The sequence below is a fragment of the Cololabis saira genome, chromosome 5 (genome assembly GCF_033807715.1).
Source record: "Cololabis saira isolate AMF1-May2022 chromosome 5, fColSai1.1, whole genome shotgun sequence".
Classification (NCBI taxonomy): Eukaryota; Metazoa; Chordata; class Actinopteri; order Beloniformes; family Belonidae; genus Cololabis; species Cololabis saira.
The window spans coordinates 45,411,406-45,433,724 of record NC_084591.1 but is presented as its reverse complement, the minus strand read 5'-3'; the positions used below and the strand labels follow the sequence as shown (position 1 = coordinate 45,433,724).

The 22,319-nt window shown below is 38.8% G+C and overlaps 1 protein-coding gene across 2 annotated transcripts in view; it reads right to left on the bottom strand.

Moving 5' to 3' along the window:
* Nucleotides 1–22,319, bottom strand: part of nlrc5 (NLR family, CARD domain containing 5) — a 49,384-nt gene that overhangs the window by 1,222 nt on the left and 25,843 nt on the right. For both annotated transcript variants that reach the window (XM_061722268.1, XM_061722269.1), the window contains 34 exons: nt 21,249–21,332; nt 20,923–21,009; nt 20,635–20,715; nt 20,322–20,405; nt 19,802–19,885; nt 18,190–18,279; nt 17,637–17,684; nt 17,472–17,501; nt 17,300–17,383; nt 17,116–17,199; nt 15,113–15,202; nt 14,807–14,863; nt 14,182–14,265; nt 13,983–14,066; nt 13,709–13,798; nt 13,514–13,585; nt 12,293–12,376; nt 12,073–12,156; nt 11,835–11,921; nt 11,663–11,722; nt 11,453–11,497; nt 11,260–11,343; nt 11,070–11,153; nt 10,910–10,993; nt 10,487–10,561; nt 9,676–9,759; nt 9,491–9,574; nt 2,610–2,708; nt 2,397–2,480; nt 1,244–1,327; nt 1,000–1,083; nt 820–903; nt 655–732; nt 271–354 (listed from right to left, as the gene is read on the bottom strand). In XM_061722268.1, coding sequence (XP_061578252.1) covers nt 271–354; nt 655–732; nt 820–903; nt 1,000–1,083; nt 1,244–1,327; nt 2,397–2,480; nt 2,610–2,708; nt 9,491–9,574; nt 9,676–9,759; nt 10,487–10,561; nt 10,910–10,993; nt 11,070–11,153; nt 11,260–11,343; nt 11,453–11,497; nt 11,663–11,722; nt 11,835–11,921; nt 12,073–12,156; nt 12,293–12,376; nt 13,514–13,585; nt 13,709–13,798; nt 13,983–14,066; nt 14,182–14,265; nt 14,807–14,863; nt 15,113–15,202; nt 17,116–17,199; nt 17,300–17,383; nt 17,472–17,501; nt 17,637–17,684; nt 18,190–18,279; nt 19,802–19,885; nt 20,322–20,405; nt 20,635–20,715; nt 20,923–21,009; nt 21,249–21,332 — 2,685 coding nt within the window. The remainder of the gene's footprint in view (nt 1–270; nt 355–654; nt 733–819; nt 904–999; nt 1,084–1,243; nt 1,328–2,396; nt 2,481–2,609; nt 2,709–9,490; nt 9,575–9,675; nt 9,760–10,486; nt 10,562–10,909; nt 10,994–11,069; nt 11,154–11,259; nt 11,344–11,452; nt 11,498–11,662; nt 11,723–11,834; nt 11,922–12,072; nt 12,157–12,292; nt 12,377–13,513; nt 13,586–13,708; nt 13,799–13,982; nt 14,067–14,181; nt 14,266–14,806; nt 14,864–15,112; nt 15,203–17,115; nt 17,200–17,299; nt 17,384–17,471; nt 17,502–17,636; nt 17,685–18,189; nt 18,280–19,801; nt 19,886–20,321; nt 20,406–20,634; nt 20,716–20,922; nt 21,010–21,248; nt 21,333–22,319) is intronic.

Below are 22,319 nucleotides of genomic sequence, written 5' to 3'. Positions count from 1 at the left end.
AAACGATAGCACAATACAGATACAGATCAATAAACACAATGTACCTAGCTCAATCTGCTGCTACTTGATTTTGTTTTTATATATATATATATATATATATATATATATATATATATATATATATATATATATATATATATATATATATATATATATATATATATATATATATATATATATATATGTATTCTGTTTTTTCACTTTTTTGTACGCTTTTTTATCATGCATGTTCAAAATAAAATCTTCAAAATCAAAATTAATCCAACCTACTCTATTCGAGTCAGTTTATGGCAGAAAGGCAGAACTCCGGCCAGCTCCAGCACCACATCATCACCGCAGTTGTTCCATCCCAGACTAGAACGAGACACAGACGGTTACAGACAGGTAGCACAACTGTCCTGGATTGAAAACAGAGTCAAAAGCTATTTTTCTATGATCAAACAAGGTGTGATAATAATGAACACTGAAAGGTTTTGAAAGAACTACAAATTGACTATTTTATAGTAACAACAATTTACTTGGAGGCACACAAAAACGATGTAAAACAGTTTAGACTCTCAAATGGACAATGCCATTCAAAATTAAATTGAAAGTAAATAAAATCTTTCTAAGACGTATTTTATTGAACTGATGGTAATTTTCTTGGACCCTCACCCCAGATCTTGTATGATGGGACAGTGGAGCAAACTGGCAGCAACAGTATTTAGTTGTGAGTTCCCAACAGAGGTCAGACTAAAGGGTGATACAAAAGATTGTTAGTACATCTAGGTACTCTGCTACATCGGGATTATCAAACTAAGAGAAGCAGATGAGTCTTACTGAAACTTGGTGAGGCTCTTTAAGCTCATTATTGCTTCAGACAGATGAACCGACCCTTCAGGTCCAATACGGTTTTCTGAAATACTGGTGAAAATGAAGGTGCATATGAAGAGAAAACTTTGGAAAGACAGAGGTAGTACAAGTACTTTTCAATGACAGCTACAGCTAGTTGTGACTTACTCTAAGACAGCGAGGTGGGTTAGTGATGGTAGAACGAGGGCCATCCTGGCGGCGGTGAGGTCACCAAGACGATTGCTCGATAAGCTGGAAAAGATACGTATAAAATATGTATAAGCCCTCTCTAACAAATATGCTGAAATGATAAAAAAAAATCTAAAAATGAGACATTTATTTTGAAAGAAAACGCAGCATGAGCACTTAGATTTTGTAAAAGGTGGACCTAAACATAAACTTGTTTTCTTACTTGAGCTCCTCCAAGTGGCTACAACGCTTCAAAGCATCAAGCAGCTTCACTCCAGATTCATCACCAATGAGATTCTTTGAGAGACTGGAGGAGGAACACAGTAAAAATGATAATATGTTTTTGTTTTTGTTTTACTTCTAACACCACGCCACATTCAAGTGTTTTTTTTTTAAAATCTTTTGTTCATATACTGCATCTATGCTAAGTTCACACCACATGCCAAAGTAACCTTAAAAGGACTTTTCCCCACAAAAGCTGCAATAAACAAAATACATTCTTGTCTTTTTTTAGCATTTGATTTCATTCATAACTGTAAAAATGTAATTAAAATAGTACCAGAGGTAAAAAAATTATTTAAAAAAAATATTTGATATTATATATATATATATATATATATATATATATATATATATATATATATATATATATATATATATATATATATATATATATATACATATATATATATATAATATTGATATTTTATCTGAGTCCATTCATGTGTGATGTGTGGCACGTTGGATCCTGAATAGTGACACATACTAGCGCGGGGGGGGCGATATATACTGACAAATAAAGATTAAATTTTTTTTACAAATATTAAAAAAAATTTACAAAAGAAAGAAGAAACTATAATGGAAAGTGAATCACGTCCTACGCAGGACCTCCCACCCCGAGACGAGTCCTGCGGCCAGGACGAATAAAGTGGCTGACCGAATTTGACCGAAGGGCAAGTCTAGAAAACTAAGTAGATTTTCTTTCTACTTCTGAGCTCATCTTGAAAATGCCAAGCAGTCAGTTACAATAGGAGATTATTACACAGATGAAAGTAGCTGAGGGAAGAAAACGTTTTAGATTGTTATTTCCTTTTCTTTAAAATAACAAATCACTTTTTGCTATGTGATTACCTGAGAGGTCCTAGTTCAAAATCTGTAGCAAATACCTTCTCCATGAACAGATTCTCCAAAACATAAACCAAAACGCTGAAAATATTGGCCTTTTTTATGTAGACAAGAGCATAAATAGCAGTAGCTGTGACCATAACATCAAATTAAATAATCATTTCAGAAAAGTATGTTCACACAATGTTGCTTTATATTGATTTTCAAAGTCAAGTGTAAATGTACAACATCATCCTATGAACAGCCATTACCAGAGTGTCCTGAGCTGTGTCCAGTTCCAAAGGAGTCTGCTCAGTTGTTGCACCCCTCCATCAGAAAGTCTCCAGCAGCCCAATCTGAGGGGGACAAAATCGAAACCTTGCTGAAGCCAGTCACTTTCCTAATGACACGTGGTGATATTCACATTTGTGAATAAGAAGCACGTAAAAATAATGATAATGATCATTAAAAACAAAACAACTCACTGAATCTCTTTCATCTGTGTGATTCCTTCCATGGCAGCCAGGAGATCCAGCCTCCGGTCAGCCTCTGACCCCCCCGCTACTCTGACAGTCTCGTTCAGCCTTTCACACACACAAACACGGATAGAGGTCAGCGTCCAGTCTCAAAAAATCATCAGTCATCTTTTATGATGTGGTTTCATTAGTTTTGGAGATGCTTGGGAGGGTTTATAGAAGATATAAAACGTGATCACACCCTTATGAAATGGTGTTTTTTTTTTTTGAAGATGCAGGAATTCAGTAACAACATCAATATCAGTCTTTTTACATCTTTAATGTGATGTTCCAACAAGCAGAAATCCAAAGTAAAAAGAGAATAACTAGGGGACATAAAACTACCATAGCTCGACATCATTACATCACCTGACCTCACGTACAGAAAGTGCAGGGCACACCTAACTTGTGAACGCCATTTTCCCTGCTCATGGTCATATGGTAAAAAGTGTATTTTGCTTGAATTTGTGCGTACTGTTATGCCAATTCTGTCAGTTGACAGGAACACATGAAATTAGATGAACTCTCATTCTCACTGCGACGACATCAGTGTTGACCCTCATATTCATTAAGAACAAGTCCCATGAGATTAGTTAGAACATGACAAGGTCAGGCAGTTACATGTGTTTCCTATAAATTACTGCGGAAAGTCGCACATAACTGTGGGGGCGCGCTGATCTACTGGTACAGGATCTGGATCATCAGGAGAGTCTTCAGGGACCAGGCTGATCGGCTGGTCCAGGATCAAGACTGGATCATCAGCAGACTTGCTCTGGATGATCTACAGTTTTTCATGGATATTTATGCCCATGATCATATTCAATTTGATCTACTTGAAGGAGCAGACAGGCAGGAGTGTCCAGCCACGCATCCACGTTCAATTTCACGTTGATTGTGATGTTTAAAGAAAACATCTATGGATTCGGACGTTCGCACGTATTTTTGAACGTCTGACATTTTTTCTTGCTCTCTAGGCAAGGATACTTGAAATCTACATAACGTTTGAACCTGAGGCGCCTGGTCCTGGTCCCTGAATACAGCTCACCTGGTGAAGAAGGTTCAACAAAGACTCTTCTTTGCGCAGCTAAAATGTGCTAGACTTGGAGTTGGTACATGCTGGCCAGATGCAGAGGAAGGCTCAACGTATCGCCGCCAGCCCCACCCACCCAGGAAGTGGACTGTCTGTACCACGGTACAGAAACATAGAAGCCGAGACGACCAGAGTGAAAAATAGCTTTGGGGACTGCTGCACCGGGGGGATTGAATGACAAATCATCCACCAAAAGTTCAACCCCGCACCCACAGCCACCCCCTGCGTGCTTGTTTAGTTCATTGGGGTTTTTTTTCGCCCTGCCATGGATCTCCCTCTGTCCGTCCTTCTGGTCCTGCTTGGGGTTCGAACCCCGGTCGCTTGCATGAGAGACGACCGTGCTCCCACTGCCCCATCCTTTTCCCTTCAGCACAGTAGGCTTGCCTAACCCTAACCCTAACCCTAGCCCTAACCCAAAACTGTGCTCCCACTGCCCCCATCCTTTTCCCTTCAGCACAGTAGGCTTGCCTAACCCTAACCCTAGCCCTAACCCTAGCCCTAGCCCTAACCCTAGCCCTAACCCTAACCTGCTCCTAGTCTAACTAGTGCTGAGGACTCATTTCCCCTTGTGGGATGAATAAAGGTATATAAAGGTTAAAGATGCTCAGTCCATTTGCCCCCTATGCACGCACACACGCACACTAGTTTACAAACCACTGAATGGTCCAGGACCAGAATACAACCGAGAACTCCTGACCGAGTATGAACCTTCCAGAATCAGAATCAGAATCATGTTCAATTGGCCAAGTCAGGTCAAACAAGACAGGGAATTTGACTCGGTTATTTTCGCTCACTGTACAATAAATAGATAATTGCCCAAACCCTAACCCTAACCATAACCCTTTTCCCTTCAGCATGGTAGACTTGCCTAACCCTAACCCTAACCCTAGCCCTAACCCGTGCTCCCACTGCCCCCATCCTATTCCCTTCAGCACAGTAGGCTTGCCTAACCCTAGCCCTAGCCCTAACCCTAGCCCTAACCCTAACACTAACCCTAGCCCTAAGCGGCCGAAACATCTGTTGATACGTTGGCATACCACTGAAGAAAAGTCCAGAAATTTCCATTAGGTACCATTATTACTATCCCACCCGGGCCTCCAGGAGGGATAATAATTAAGGTTACACTAAACTAGGAGTTAATACACTCAAAACCGACCTCCAAACAAACAGGGTCATCATCTCAATAAATTCAGATCTACTTTAAAACCCTAAACACCTTTTCTTAAATATTTTTGATTATCTTAAAAACTTCCGATTTACTTACAAAACGCAAATACACGCACCTGATACATCCCAACCACCAGAGGTCCCCATGCCTCACTTACATTCATCTGACACATTTCATCATACCTCGTCTGCCCAACCACCAGCGGTCCCCATGCCTCACTTACATTCACCTGACATATTTCAACGAGGCGTCATACCTCGCCTGCACGCACCTGACACATCCCAGCCACAAGGAGTCCTCATTCCTCCTTTACATTCATCTGACACATTCCAAATCCTAACCTCAATGCTAAACTTAACCTTAATCCAGCCCTCAGCCCAAAGCCTAACCTAAACCAAAACCCCAAACCCTGACCTTAACCCTAACACTCTTAGCCCAAATCATAACCCTAACCCTTAACCTTAACCCTTAGCCCAAACCCTGACCCTAACCCTAAACCCTAACCATAAACCCTAACCCTCTTAGCCCAAATCCGAACACTAACCCTTAACCCTAACCCTTAACCCTAACGCTTAACCTAACCCTTAGCCCAAATCCTAACCCTTAACCCTAACCCCAACCCTTAACCCTAACCCTAATCTCTCCTCTCCGGACTATCAACCCAACCCACCCCCCCCCCCCTTCTAAACTCACAACTCTCCTCTCAAAATGCACACACTAGCCACATACGAAGATACTGGATCCTCCATAATCCGACTACAACCATAAGGGGTACCCAGTTATCCTCATACACCATACAGCACATCTCAAAACAAAACTCTGATGCTAACTCAGAGGTACCATGCCATACCCCACTGACAAAGTACTTTAGTGCATACGGATCTCAAACAGGATGTACGAGTGAGAGTGCAACACTACCTTCAGCTATCTCTGGAATCGCTAACGAGCGTAGGAGGCAGAAGCGTATTGGTTCCCCTCAGGGGTCGGTAATCACTAACCTAACCCTAGCCTTAACCCTAGCCCTAACCCTAGCCCTAACCTGCTCCTAGTCTAACTAGTGCTGAGGACTCATTTCCCCTTGTGGGATGAATAAAGGTATATAAAGGTTAAAGATGCTCAGTCCATTTGCCTCCTATGCACGCACACACGCACACTAGTCTACAAACCACTGAATGGTCCAGGACTAGAATACAACAGAGAACTCCTGACCCAGTATGAACCTTCCAGAATCAGAATCAGAATCATGTTCATTTGGCCAAGTCAGGTCAAACAAGACAGGGAATTTGACTCGGTTATTTCCGCTCACTGTACAATAAATAGATAATTGACAACTCTTATTAACATATATACAATTTTTGTAAGGAACTGGCTCTAGCACCAGCACTAGCGCTAGCACCAACACTAGCACTAGGACCAGCACAGGGCTGCATCTTTATCATTTGTAACTTGTAAACTTATTAACTGCTGTTATAGTGTGTCCATTTAAAAAAAAACACATAAATAAGACAAAGAAAAACATAAAATACTCTTAAACCAACCAACTTCCTTCTACACAGTTGTTAAAGTGGGATTAAACAGGTGGGGGAGCCATAAAATTTGGTGTTTCGGTGCAGCAGGGAAAATTATTTAAATGATTGCAAAGAAACTGTATTGGCATCATTCTTAATAGAAAAATAAGCAAAACACAAACATTGCTCCTGTGAATGCTCTGATTATGCTCATCAGAGCATTCACAGGAGCAGACATGATTAATAAAAACATAAGAGAGTAAATTTTTTTTTTAATATACAATTTTTAAAAAGGTCATCTGGATCTGGTTTTTTATCAGTTCCCAGAGTCAGAACCAGACATGGAGAAGCTGCATTCAGCTTCTGTGCTCCACATGTCTGGAACAAACTCCCAGAAAGCCTCAGATCAGCTGAAACAATCAGACTCACCTGTTCTCAGCTGCATCTGAATAAAGCTCTAAACCGGCACTGCTACTTTTAAGCTGGAGTTTCAAAACGTATTCATATTTTAACTATTGATTTGATCTGTTCTTTCTTTCTTTTTTGTTTACATTTTAAATAAGGCTTTTTATTTATGTGAGGTTTTAATGTTTCTGTAGAGCACTTTGAATAAGCTTGTTGTTGAACTGTACTGTAGAAATAAACTTGTCCTGCCATAATGACTCATGAATAAAGATTCATGATTGCATAAATCACATAGATGTGTACATGCAGGTTAATGGCTCTATTTAGGTCATTCCAGAGGTTTTCAGTGGGATTGAAGTCTGGGTGTTGACTGAGCCTTCCCACAACTTTAATTTTCCTTTTGTCAAGCTAGTTGATTTTCATGTGTGGTTTGGGTCACCGACATGTTGGAATGTTAAAATCCCTTTTATGTGCAACTTCTCACAATCGCCAGAAGGTTTTGTTCCAAGATATCTTGGTGCCGTTTGTTGGAAGATCACGTTAAAGATGCAACGCCTTTCATGTGTTGTTGCTTGTTTTCTATCTTTATATTTAAAAACCTGCAGTTTAAAAGGGACATTCAGACTTTTTTTTTGCTTTTTATTATTTTACTTATTTTCTTATTATCTTATTCATAATTTTATTCAATCGTATTTGTTATTTACTGTCTAATTATGTCTTGTCTTGAATTACCTTGTGTTGAATTGTGCTATATAAATAAACTTGCCTTGCCTTGCCTTTTTACACTCACTGTGTATCAATTTAGTTATGATGAGAATTAAGTGTATAAATAGATGTGAGATTTGCTGGCATTAAGCAGCACTTTTCACCTTATCCGTTTAATGAAAAATGATAATTTCCCCTGGTGGAATCATTAAATTAGACCCAACTAAATTATTGAGAATCATTGGGGTCTGATGACATGCTGGTATGACAAGCTGCAGAACCAGTGTGTCCAGTGTAAGCAGTTGGAAACGACTTTGGCAGCAGCACTGTGCTCATGTGTATTTATGATGTGAATAGCCTGAATTATTAGAGTGGTTCAGGATATGAGTGTGTCAAGTGTGTGACTGCAGATACAGCCAGATGTCTGCTGTCAATGGTTTGACTGCCTCTGCCCCGGATCTTGAAATATGTGTGGAGCAATTTCAATGACTTACTTTGATATAAGCTACACAATAACAACCACAGATGTGTGGACAGACCTTGAACAAGTATTTGGTCCAGATTTTGTGAGTTAAACCAGTTAACATATTTGATTATTTATAGCTTCTTAGTAATTACTGCTGAATGAAACACATGAGCCGTACTTGACATGACCCCAGTCCTCACCCCGTCGCGGTACTGGTAGGGTTAGGGTTCAGGTTAAATTGTTTGAGGCCTGGAGGAGGAACCTCTACAGGGACCATTTTACACCAGGAGCTTTTACAAACGCTCACCGAAGGCAGCTGTGAGGATCGGGTTAACCATTCTTTACTGGTGGTTGGATGGACATTCTCGCTCCCTGACCTTCTTCCCTCAAATAAAACCTGTTGTCACCAGCAAATGCTCACCATAGAGAAACTGTCTCTTAGCTTTAGTTTATTAGTTGAGCTTGCTTGGCTCAATTTAAACAAACTCAGCGGAGATTTCCAAATAATAAAATGATCCAGTGAAGTGAAAGGCTCCAGTATCTCAGAGTGGATGATTGGGCTCGGCCCCAGAGAAAAATACATTATTTTAAATGAATTTCCTAGATATACAAGTTTCTTGAGTTTTCATCTTTAGATGGGTGTTTCAAATACAAATGTGGCGAGTAGCTAAGTTATGCTTCATTAGCCTTAACCCTTGGAAGGTGATAATGGTAAGGAAAGTTCTCTGGGGGAACTGAGGGCCTTCGCTCTGGCTTGGGCCATTTTGACCTGAGCCTCAGCGCCTTGCAACGCTTAAAACATTTAGAATTTTTTTGGAGGATGGATAAAGGATCAAAAACAACCCCCCCAAAAAAATAAAACCCAATGTGTCACACAGTTCCGTGGTAATCTCTTAAGTTTTTGTGTATCAGTTTGTGGAATTAAACTGTGGAATGGTTTGAATTTGGAGTTAAAAGAATGTACAAACATAAAACAATTTAAGAAGAAATATAAAGAAATGGTTTATTTGAGGTATAAAAGTGAAGACTGTGTTTAAAGATCTGCAGCTGTTTGTGTTCTGCTATTTTGTCATGTTGTCTTTGTATGTTTATATACTTAGATATACGTATTATATTTATATCATAGTTATATTATATTTATGATAGAGCTTACATCTGGTATTAAACAGGTTATTTTTGTAAAAATGATATATATTTATACAAATTAGTGTATAGTATAAAAAATAAATACAGACATATAATTTAAGTTTAGTTGTGGAAAGGGGGTGGGATTAAATAAGTTTATACTTCCCCCCACTCCTTTTCAAACATGTAACTTGAAATATGTGTTTTGATGTTGTTTTTTTTATGTGGTGGAATGCCCACCTGTATTTGTTTTCTTGTCTTTTTTCTTGTTTTTTTTTTTTTAATTTTCGAAATAAGCTAAATAAACTAAACTAATCTCCACCAATTTGCAGTTACATGCGTCATGCTCAACCGCACCATCAGAATAAACAAACTGCTTCTTACTTGAGACTTTGTACGGACTTGATGTTCCTCAGTGCATGTGCCAAACACGCCTGGCTCTCTTCATTCAGCTGCACAGAGTCCAGGCTTGAGGTTCACAAAGAAACAACAAAATTCATGATGACACAGGTGTACCAAATGTTTGGACTGTAAATGCATCCATATACATGTGCACAAGGATGTCTTACCAAAGATCTTCCAAAGTGTGGCACCGCTGCAGTGTCTGGAGGAGCTCCAGCCCTCCAGTCAACGACCACACACAATGGGACAGACTACAGGGGAACATTTCAGGGAAAATCTCAACATTCATAGACTGCAAAGTTGAACATGTGAGTGTCACACCGTGGTGAGGTTGTCTTGTCTTGGGCCTTTTTGTCTTGTCATTTCCCTACTTTATTTTGAAAGAAGTAACTCTCCTCTCGTTTCAGGTCAGTTGCCCTTCCTCATATGTCACCGGTCTGATTGCCCTCCCTGATTCCCAATGTGTTAACCTGCTCCCCATTACCCTCATGTGTTCATCTGCTCCTCATTACCCTAATGTGTTCCTATAGTCTGCGTCTCCCCTGGTCTTGTGCCAGTGTGTTCGTCTTGGTTCATGTGCTTCATCCCAGCCGTCTTCACAGTTTTGGATCACAGTCATTGCCACAGTTCTTATTGGTTTCCTCCAAGAGAGAGATTTTTGTTGTAAGTTTTATATCTTGGTTGAATTTTCTAGTTAATGTTTGCATAGCCTTTTGTTTCCTCCATGTGGAGTGATTTTGATTTTTTTGGTATTGATTAACCCTGCTTCTTCGTGAAGAAGCACGTCATAGATAATATTTCATAGCCTGCTTTTTTTATCTGCCTTGGAATTAAACCTGAATTACTATTAAATACTCTGATACCATGCATCTGCGTCCTGTGTATAGCCTGGTCGTGACAGTGAGTTCAAAAGTTAAAGTCAGCTTGCAACTACCTATTAAAACAACACAACTGTGACACTAACTCGGAAATACTTACTTAAGTGATCGAAGGCGGGGCAGCAACCTGGTCATATTGTGAGCTGCTGTGTCACTGATGGTGTGACCTGACAGGCTGGAAGAGAGTCAAAAGGGACACTTACTCCAATAATTAGGGGCCTGAGAAATCTAACTAAACAAAAAACTAACAAACGAGTGGTTAATATATCAAGGTTGAAGCCACAATTAAAACATCAACCAATGAACTGTGGCATCTTAAGTACTAAACCAATTTGAAATTAAGGAAGCTTTTCAAAGATCAGAAAAGGCTGAGCCGAAACCGCCATATTTTGGTCGTTAGAGCTCTTGTTCCGATTTGCCTGAATTTTATGATATTAATGTAGAAAAGATGAGTTGACTGGATATGATTCTAAATGAAGGCAATGAGGACAAATAGAAAAACATTGTGAAATTATTTTTTTACTTTAAGCATTTGATGGATCCAGACTGCAGGACTTCTTGTAATATCTCCTCCACCATTGACAGCGTACTCTCTTTGACTGCAACACTGCAGAAGATAGGAGGTGTTTGTCATGCCAGAACTGTAAAAGGTTGGTCAAAATGTTAAACGTGTAGATGTTCACCTGAGAGAAGTGAGCTTTGGCAACAAGGGTAGAAAGGAGCAGATCATTTCTGCTCCATCTGTACCCAGTGTGATGTAGGAAAAACTGATAAAAAGGGAACAAACAGGAATTCCGTCAATTTTCTTAAACAAATACAGTGTTGATTGTTGTTTACATAATATGTTCGTGCATAGAACAGAAAAGTACTAACTCCAGCTCTGTCAGTGAAGGACAGTGTTGGATGACGCTCCACAGTGATGCAAGTTGGTTTCCAGTTACAGCACAATCAACAAGGCTGAGGACAAAGGATAGGAGTCCATGCCAGAATTAACTAATATAAAGTTATGCACTCATTTCAGATCATGGTTTTTAGTTGTAATATATATGTTAAATGCAGAACAAACCCTATGTTTGTGGCCACTGACTGAGCTGGAGGTTCTGCGGCACCACTGTGGGAAAAGAAAAATACACATGAGGACATTTTAAAGTTTAACATGCCTTTGAGCTAAGAGAAGGTACTGGTGCTCATTTTATTTTGCACGCTATTTTTTTTACTTTTACACTTAAAGTAACATAAATATGCCTATTGTTTAAATGTATTTCAGCGTCTGTACCTGACTGAGGTCAGTGCAGCGGTCTTCATCACAGACAGGTAGAGCGTGGTCTGGTGAATCCTATAAAACAATGATACTAAGTGTTAACAAGTGCTACTGCACAGGGAGTTTGACAACTTCCCAGAGGAATACAATGTTGTGTATTTTGTTCAGATATATTTGCATGTGCCACCTGATATTTTGAATGTGGCTATTGAGCTCCAAACAGCGACACAGCAAATGCACAGCTTTCTCAGCTCTGATCCAACACTCTTCAATACTGAGAAAAGAAGCAGAGTGTAACACACCTCAGCTCACTTCAGCAGTTTAACACCACGTCACTTAATTTTATTAGAAACTCAAAACCTTAATATAGCACAAAGTGTAAATAGTCATGACAAAAACGATATTGTGTGTTTTAATCCTCTTACCTTACAGTGTATCCTCTCAGATTGGGTCTCAAGACCTTCACTAAATCCTCAATCCACTCTGACTGCAGTGAATTGTTTGAGAACCTGTGGACCAACCACAGCAAGTGTTTAAGCAAGTGTTATTTTTCAACAAACACTAAGGTTCGAAAAAGAAAAAAAGATGGGGCAATACGTAGTACCTGCATGAGCTAGCATCATGATTAAAAGATGATGTACTTACTCCAGTTTGGCCATGCTGGGACAGCTGGACACGATCTCTGCTAATCTGACCAGATCATCACGCTCCAGACTGAATTCTCTGACACTGGCAGGCAGACAAACACAGACTTGATCAAGTAAACAACATTATACTACATTAATGTTAATTCAATTATACATCCTTTTTCATTGCAATACATGATGTGACTCGCGGCTGCCAGGAAATGACAGTGAAATAACACAAAAGTAAAAAAAAAAAGAAAAGAAAAAACACGAAAGTTTGTGCTTTTTTAGTTTTAGTTTTTTCCCCAAAAAGCAATTTGAACCAACGTGTTACAGTCTGTAAAAATACACCATTAATTACATCAATGTAATTAAATTTCTTCAAGGTATGTCTTATAAAACCAGAATGTTTACCTGTTTATCAAAATAGTAGTGGCATTTATTTGTATTTTTCTCCAGAACGAATACATGCTTTAAAATGCAGATTCCATACTTTTTACCAGGACTTTTAGCATCTTCCTTTTTAAATGCCCTTTGTTCGAAAGGAAGGTGCTAATCTGCCCAGCATTACGCACCGATGGCTGCTGTTATTGTGGCAAGGAGGCGACATCGCCAAAATCAAAGAATACGCAGAGAGAGAGTCTTTATTCTGCTGCATGCTATTTTAAAAATGGTTGCACAAGTTTTATTAAAGGCCACTTTTTCTTTAGTTCTTCGCCTTATATCTTGCCACCTTCTTTTAACCTCATCTGCCGTTCTTTTTGTCTTACCAACTGCATTTATTCTATCGCAGATTTTCTCCAATATTGCGTTTCTTTTGGTAATGTTTAAATTTCTTTGCTGTAGTTCATGAATGTGTTTATTTGCCTCTTCCACTAATATCTCTAACTCCAACTCGTCAAATTTCATTTTGCGCTTGCGACTATCCTGCTTTCCATCCAGACTCTCCATGGCGCAAACCGTAAGACACGCAACACCTCATTTAAATACTGCGGTTTGCACCTGTTATCAATTGCGCAAGCATTCTTAGTTGATCACCCGCAAAACACACAACAGCACGTGCAAACTTTTTCAGTGCACACGCAATTTAGTACTCTTTATTTAGGATCTTAGTAAATCAGGCCCATTGTGTACAATTCCTAATAAACTAAGTTGTTTTAACTAGGAGACACAACAAAGAAGACATCACTGTGAAAATATAATTAGAAAACCATACACTCTTCCAGTTTTAAATGATTACCTCAGAGTTTTTTCACAACTTCCATTCTGTCTGAACCAGATGAGGCATCTCTGATCTTCTCCCAATCTACCACTAAAGCCATTGGACAAAGACATGTACATGAATAAGTCAGTAAATCTCTAAACCTTTCATGCATTCAACAACTTGTTTATTGTTGTGTGCTTGTTAGCTCATCTCTGTGTCACAGAGACCCACCTGACTTCCACAGCAGACACATTGATGCAGTTAACCAGTGTACTGGTGATGCAAAACAGCCCCTGCTGGGTCAGCATGTTGTTGCTGAGACTGAGGGGGTAAAAATATTACCAATTACTATTTCAAATTATTTGTATGGCACTCGTTTACAGAAAGCATAGTCTCAGAGATTCAACACAAGTCCAATTAAATACAGTCCATTATTATAAAACAAGGATTTTAATAGTTTTGTTCAATCTAGACAGACATAACATGGTGATTGTACGTATCTTACTTGATATAGCTGCTTATTTTAAGCCTTTGCAAAGAATCCACCAAACACTTGAAAGCTGTATCCTCCAGTTGATTACCTGATAAACTGAAGCACGGAACAGCAGGAAGGTTGCAAGATTTTCCATACACACATTGTTTGGGTTAAATACGGTTATATGGAAGAATGTTTGTGGATTTTGTAAAATGTATGTTGCTCATACTCAAGGTAATGCAAATGCTGGCTCTGCTGCAGGATCTCAAGTAGTCTCTCCATTTGGCCCACATTAAAGCAAAAGTGTGTCAACCTACACACACACCAACACAGTATATTAAAATGCTGCAATTTTTATTTGTTCATACTATTAGACTTCTTTTTTTGGCTGAAAACATGCTTCCTTACCATATGTCTGTTCTTGGAAGTGCATCCCACTACACAGATCACATCATTCACTCATGTCCTTCACAGTGATATCTAATTATCAGTATTACCATTGAGTGTGCTGCTCTACAGAGTTGTATAAATTCTTTAAGTTCAGTCAAATGCTAAAGTGAAAACAGACCATTTCTGAATTGATTTACCACTAATCAAAGTGAAAATGAGTTGCAATGGTCTAGTTTTCACTGTCTGCTTGTATAATAGTTGCACAGCAATTTTCATACCATCTAGACTAGCTGTTGCAATAGAAAGAGAAGAGAAACCTTATCTTAAATATGTGGTTTTGTGCAAGGAACACATGCTTAGGGTGGTGTCAAAGTGTGCAACATCCGCAGTGCTATTGAATTTAATCAGTAGATTAAGTAGATAAGTAGATTGTGCTTAAAACATTCCCACAAACAGACACAGACCTGCAGCTGGCTTGGTTTGCTCCTTCTCCAAAGTTAATGACAGATTCGTTCTGTGGACTAGAGAAGAGATTCAACCAGTAATTAACAAAACTCAGTGACAGATCAATGTAAAAATAAATCAATACAGAAAAACAAAAGAGAATAATGGTTTAATAAAGAAAAAGCTGAAGTATTCAGCAGTAGTTCAAACAGGGATATCTTGTCTAGGTTTACAAGAAACAAGACAAATCCAAAGGACCTATGTGGAACCACAAACGTGAGGACTATCTACCACTTAGATGAATGCAACCGAAGCTGATAGAGCACCTGAGATCAACCAATGTGACTCTCTGATTGTCCGCCAAAGACCTGACCAGTTCCAGCGCATCAGTGGTGGAAGCAACGCTGCTGCTGACACTAGGGTGGGGGGGAGAGGAGAGGTCATTAGACGTTCACATTAATAAATCACAGCAGTTGTTTTGTGCCATCTGAAACTTTAAATACATTTATTCAGTTAGGAACAATGATGACACACATACGCCACTGGTTTAAAAATGTTATGTCTGCGTACAGATTTATGAAAAAATAATGTTCATCACAGTATGACTGTAGAAAAAAAGCCCTACACGCTACAGAAACTAGAGTTTATACCCTTTTTCTCAATAAATCATACCAAAACAAGTGCTGAAACAGGGGGAAATGATTTACTGTTTTGCAACCAATGAGATGGTTAGTACTATACACCCTCAAACGTTTTGACACACCTTTTCCATCTACACCTGATGTTATTTCTTAAAGGAGCATGAGGCAGCATTGAGGCAGGATTTATGAAAAAAATTAGTATACGTTTTAAGTTTTCTAGTAATAATGTCAGATGAAGCGTGCCAAACCAAAAATATTGAGCCCTCTAGTGTATCTCTCCGTTGCCTTGAACAGGCTTTGTGCTGCAAAATGTGCTGCAATTCTGGGCCCGAATTTTCCGCGCTGTCCTGCGGATGTGACGTCATATGACGCTGCATGTGCGTTCTCCCCGTTCTCCCGTGCTGGCTTCGCCGTTGGCTGCAGTACCCCCGACGGCCGTCGTGGCGAAGGGTGGCGCTAGAGAGTCTCATTTCTTAAAAGGAGCCTCATGCTCCTTTAACTTAATTAGCATTTTTAAAAAAAATTATCTTTATGAATGCATTTGATAATTTAACTTCCTTTTATTTTCTTAATTCATTAGGGCTCGAGCACTGACAGTGCCCCAAAAGTCACTAAATTTTGCACGCAAGCCAGGCCTGGCGAAAAATTTGATATTTCATGGTTTGCATTAATGGGCGTGGCCTAATGGCTCAACAGCGCCCCCTAGAAAACTTCGTGCCTCAAGCCCCACAATACGGTTTGACGTAGATGCACAAAAATACACATCTGTATCATGTGGCAACTTAAAGAAAAGTCTCTTGGCGCCATGGCCGAAACCGAACAGGAAGTCGTCCATTTTGAATTAATCATGTCATTTTGGCGCAATTTATGCCATTTCTTTGGCCGCTTCTTTGCCCGAACCGTAACGTGCACCCAAGTGTGTTATACATCAAAATGTGCGTCTCGATCCTGCGACGATGCGCATAACTTTTCTCAGTCAAAAGCATTACTGTGGCGACGCTAGATGCCAAAAAGCGCGCCCCCCCTTCATCTGATTGGTCCATATTTGATAGTTCCTACTTTCTGCCATAACTTTTGAATGGTTTGATATAGAGAGTCGTGGGTGGTGTCATCGGACTCAGTTTTGAGAACTTGACCCTAATTGGTGCAAATTAACCCCGCCCCTTCTTCCGGTTTGTCGATATTTGATAGTTCCTTTTTTCTGCCATAACTTTTGAAACGTTTGACATAAAGAGTCGTGGGTGGTGTCATCTGACTCGGTTTTGAGGACTTGACCTTCATTGGCATGAACTAGCCCCGGCCCTTCTTCTGATTGGTCGATATGTGATAGTTCCTACTTTCTGCCATAACTTTTGAATGGTTTGATATAGAGAGTCGTGGCGTCATCCGCTAAATGTCCAGGCCTGAAGAATCTACATGCAAGTCATACAAGCGCTTCCACTGCAGCCTGAACGTGCACAAGGGTGGGAGGGCCCGTTCATCGCTGCTTGCAGCTTTAATTCTTTTTTTAATTGCAGAATGTATTTATTTTTTGTTGTTTTGATTAAGAGTAGTGCAAACGATTCAGGCATGTAAGTTTCAAACATGATACATCAGTCACATTAAGGGGTTAAAGTGGATTATGTCTGTAAAAACAAAGCAAAGCCAGAAAAAGCACTGCAATCAATTGATGCATGCACAGTCCTTACTTGAGTTTTTGAAGTGACAACATCTTTGGCAACAGCTTGACCAGATTCTCAGTTGCATTGTTAGCAAATGAGCAGTGTGAAAACCTGTGCAACATATACAACAAACGCATATAACATATATAAACAAACCAGTTCAGCAAAAGGTCTTGAATGATAATCAGTGTTAACACAGAATGTAACTTACTCTAACTCAAAATGGAAGCGGCACTGGCTCAATCTTCTGCACACTTTGGACACATCATTTGGAAAGAGCCTGCTGTTGTTTATTCTGTAAGATTCAGCACGATAATTCTTCAGCGTTTTCATATGAATTGTTGCAAGGTTTTTTTTTCCATCTCGTTATTTGCTCATTATACCTGAACATCTTTATCTTCTGCTTTCCATTACTTAAATTAAAAAGAAAAGGAAGAAAAAGAAATAAAACATAGAATTAGTGAAACATGGAATGAGCTTCGTAATTGTGAAAGCAGTTGTACAGAGTATTTAGATATGCAAAGGTTTTCACAGATACAATTTACAACCTTTCTTCAGGGCCGAACAGCAGAGTCAGCTGGTCTTTAACGCCACAACTTAAACAATAAAAGGAAACAAATTAAAAGATCAACAAACTATATCACATAATCCCATTTTATCCTATTAGGCTGTGTAAGCAAATCTACATGGTTTATAACCCATTAAACTTTTGTAAGCTTTAGTAAATATCTCATCATCGCTACCTGCCCAGGTCAGAAGTAACAATTTTTCATATATGTTCCTGTCTCCCTAAACCGGAAACAAACAATATTTGTTTGTTTTGAATATTTAGCCTGCCCCCCAAAAAAATGACAAATAGTGCCCCAGCCAATCACAGACAGGGAGGGTTCAAGCTTGTCTTCATGAAGTGTGGGAGGGGAGGGTGAGGCTTAGGAGAATTCAAGAGGGGTTATGTTTTTTCAGGGAGCTTTGAAGAGAACGGGAAAGCTGTCTGTTTTGTTTAAAATATAAACAGAAATACTGTCATCCAGATATCACTTACAATTACTTTAACAGCACTTTTCAAATAACATGTTTTAATGTGAGAACAAAAAAGAATACCTGAGGTGAATTTCCATTAAGCTGCCATGGGAACATAACGCAATGGCCAGAGGAATCATCCCACTCATGCTGATGCCATTGTTGCTGGCACTGGAAGAAAAAAAAATATATAAAAAAAAAAAGCAATGAACCAAGATGAAGCAATGGTGTCCATAAAAAAGGCAATCCTCCCAGTACAGTGTCTGGAACCAGTTTGTTTATAGTGTCTGGAACCAGTTTGGTTACAATAACTGGAAAAAGTTTGGTTACACTAACTGGAACCAGTTTGGATAAACTAAATGGAACCCGTTTGGTTAGACTGTGTGGAACGAGTTCGGTTATGGTGTCTGGAACCAGTTTCATTATAGTGTCAGGAACCAGTTTGGATATAGTGTGTGGAAAAAATTTAGTTATAGTATCTGTAACCAGTTTGGTTACAGTATTTGGAACCAGGTTGGTTATAGTAACTGGAACCAGTTTGGTTATAGTGTCTGGAACCAGTTTGGTTATAGTGTCTGGAACTAGTTTGGTTTTAATGTCTAGAACCAGTTTGGTTAAAGTGTCAGGAACCAGTTTGGATATAGTTTCTGGAACGATTTTAGTTATAGCATCTGCAACCAGCTTGGTTATAGTATCTGGAACCAGCTTGGTTATAGTATCTGGAACGTGTTTGGTTATAGTGTCTGGAACCAGTTTGGTTACACTAACTGGAACCTGTTTCGATACATTAGTTGGAACCAGTTTGGTTACTATAAATGGAACCAGTTTATAGTGTCTGGAACCAGTTTGGTTACACTAACTGGAACTTGTTTGGTTATAGTATCTAGAATGATTTTAGTTATAGTATCTGGAACCAGTTTGGTTATAGTTTCTGGAACCAGTTTGGTCACCATATCGAGAATCAGTTTGGTTATAGTGTCTGGAACCAGTTGGTTTATAGTGTCTGGAACCAGTTTGGTTACAATAACTGGAACCAGTTTGGTTACAATATCTGGAACCAATTTGGTTACAATAAATGGAACCAGTTTGGTTATAGTGTCTGGAACCAGTTTGGTTACAATATCTGGAACCAGTTTGGTTATAGTGTCTGGAACCAGTTTGGTTACACTAACTTGAACCAGTTTGATTATAGTGTCTGGAACCAGTTTGGTTATAGTGTCTGGAACCAGTTTGGTTACACTAACTTGAACCAGTTTGATTATAGTGTCTGGAACCAGTTTGGTTATAGTATCTGCAACCAGTTTGGTTATAGTATCTGGAACCAGTTTGATTATAGTATCTAGAACTAGTTTGCTTATAGTATTTGGAACCAATTTGGTTATAATATCTGGAACCAATTTGGTTACAATATCTGGAACCAATTTGGTTACAATATCTGGAACCAGTTTGGACACACAAGCTGGAACCAGTTTGGTTATAGTATCTGGAACCAGTTTGGTTATAGTGTCTGGAACCAGTTTGGTTATAATGTCTGGAACCAGAAAACAACAATGGCTTTACCAGCAGCTAACATTCAACAACACAACGCACCTGTGGGAAATAATGATATTCAGTCTGCACATAGATACACATACACATATTGTTTTGACATTTATTATGCTATAACACTTGAACAAAGTGACTGGTGACTCACTTGATTTCCTGGATTTTGCTTAAATGAGGCAGGATGTTCAATAGCTTCTTCAAGCCTTTGTCACCCAAACGGTTACAGGACAAGCTGAGAAATGTGGAATTATTTAAAAGACATAAAGAGATTAGAGAATATAACTGCTAAAGGTGAAACAAGTGCACTTAAATGTGGTGTGGAAACACAGCATATCTGTGATGCAAGTAACACATTTAGAACGTAACTGTAGTTTGGAGTTCATTAAACCTCAAAATAATTAAATAGAGCAGTGTAAATATTTTGAACATTAATTGATTTTAATGAAGTCCATCCTTGAGGGTTCAGTTGATTTCATGATCATAATTCAGTAATAAGCCTCACAGAGCTGTATGAGCCAACCTTGTTGTACAAGATATCACCAGCACTAACTGCGTGATTGTAACAAATCAAGTTTTTGGGATAAGTTTACAAGATGCCAAACGTGTATTTGAAATTGGTTTCTGATGGTAAGAGAAAAAAGAAATCACGATTATTATGTGTATCTTACTCAAACACAGTGAGACCAGAGGCAGTTCCCAAACTTCTCCAAACTCTTTCCAGGTCAGCAGGAAGCAGATTACAGCAGCTGAGACTGACATAGGCATCAGTTTAACGAGTTTAGCTTTATAACTGCAGACATAACTAAACTATGAGCAAACATGAACAACCATCCGTTCTGAACAGTTAAAAGATGTGTATCTCTTTATTAAGTCTGTCTTTGGTTAACACTTAAGAATTGTAAATCTGTGCAGTAAATCCTGTTCAAACATGCAGCTCTCTAAAAATTAAAAAAGTGATAATGCAAATAAAACTATACAAACCAGAGTTTTTTAGACATTTCACTTGCAGGTTTTTCTTGCCGTCCAGGGAATGTTACAGAAATCTGTACAGGTTTCTGCAATCTGAAACAAAAGGAATATACACTATCCCAGCAGCACTTATCCCACTCATCAAATTAAATGTTTACAGGCAACCTGCACTGAAACAAGGAGTGATAGTGTGATCTAACAATGATTCTCCATGTCATAACACTGAAATATTTTGAAAGTGTTTGCAACTATGATGAGTGTCCATGTATTCATGTTCAGCATATACACCCGTTTTTGTACCTGATACTCAGCTCCGTCACAAGACAGTCTGACAGCAGAGCAGTCAAAGCCACAAGGCACTCCACAGATGAGTAGATGTCATTTAAGCTGAAAGAACATCAAAAATAATGACCTCTTAAATAATGTTTCGTATATGTGCTGTTTAATTAACTGATCCAATGTAATGTAGAAGTGTAGACATGGTTTTGTCTCGTGTCTGTGATCAAGTGCCACACATAGTAAGTATAATGGTACAGTAAGCAAGAGCAGCAAAACTGATATGTATTCTAGTCTTAGTTTTACAAAAGTGTTTTTTGAGGTGCGAGTTTGCATGTTTTGAATCTTACATGATTTTTTTGGTGATCCTGAATTTTGGCACAAACTCAGCCAGAGTTCTGAAAGTTTCTTCATCCCATTCAGCTCCAGAGAGACTAAGATATACACAGTACAACACAAATGCAAATGAACTGGGGGTAAATATATGAACCAGCATGTATAGCATATCTACTCTTATATAGTTAATCAAGTATAGCTATTGTTATATAATTGCTGTCTATTGTTCTCTATTATATTGTAGTATTATTATAAAGTAATGATGATGTAATACTGTACATTATAATTACTTCTATTATTACATACATACATAGCATCACAACTAAATGCTGGGCATTTGTTTTGTTTTCTTTTTGTTTGCTTTGATTTGTTTTGTTTTTGACTATATTTATATATACATATAATTGAGTATTATATCATTATATCATTTAATCTATTATTAAAGTAGGGGTGTTTGGTTATGTGTGTTTTATAAGTAAGCTTATTGAAACTCTTATTATACGTAAGAATGTATGTCAGATTCAGGGGTGGACTCGATAAGTGTTTACTTCAATCATACTCCGTTTCGAACATGTTGGTAGATCCGTGAGGATCTGCCCAAGTCCTGTCTTGTGTTCGAAATAAAAATCTTCAAATCAAATCAAATCAAACTGGCATCTAGGTAAGCAGAGATACAATGAAGTCATTAGTGACTCATGTTAGAACGTTATTAGATGATGACATGTGAACAGCAGAGGAAACACTTAAACTCCTCACACACAACTACCGCCCTGTGCAAAAAAGCTCACACAGGTGCATGCACGCACACACACACACACACACACACACACACACACACACACACACACACACACACACACACACACACACACACACACACACACACACACACACACACACACACACACACACACACACACACACACACGCGCGCGCGCGTACCTCGCTATCAGTGGACCTGTCCTTGCACTTCAGCCAACAGTGGACCTCTGTTTCTGGTCATTAAAAAAAAAACTAAAATAGGATAGAAAATTTACTTTTAAGGCCTTTTACCATAATCTTACTGCAAATATTACTTGCTAAAA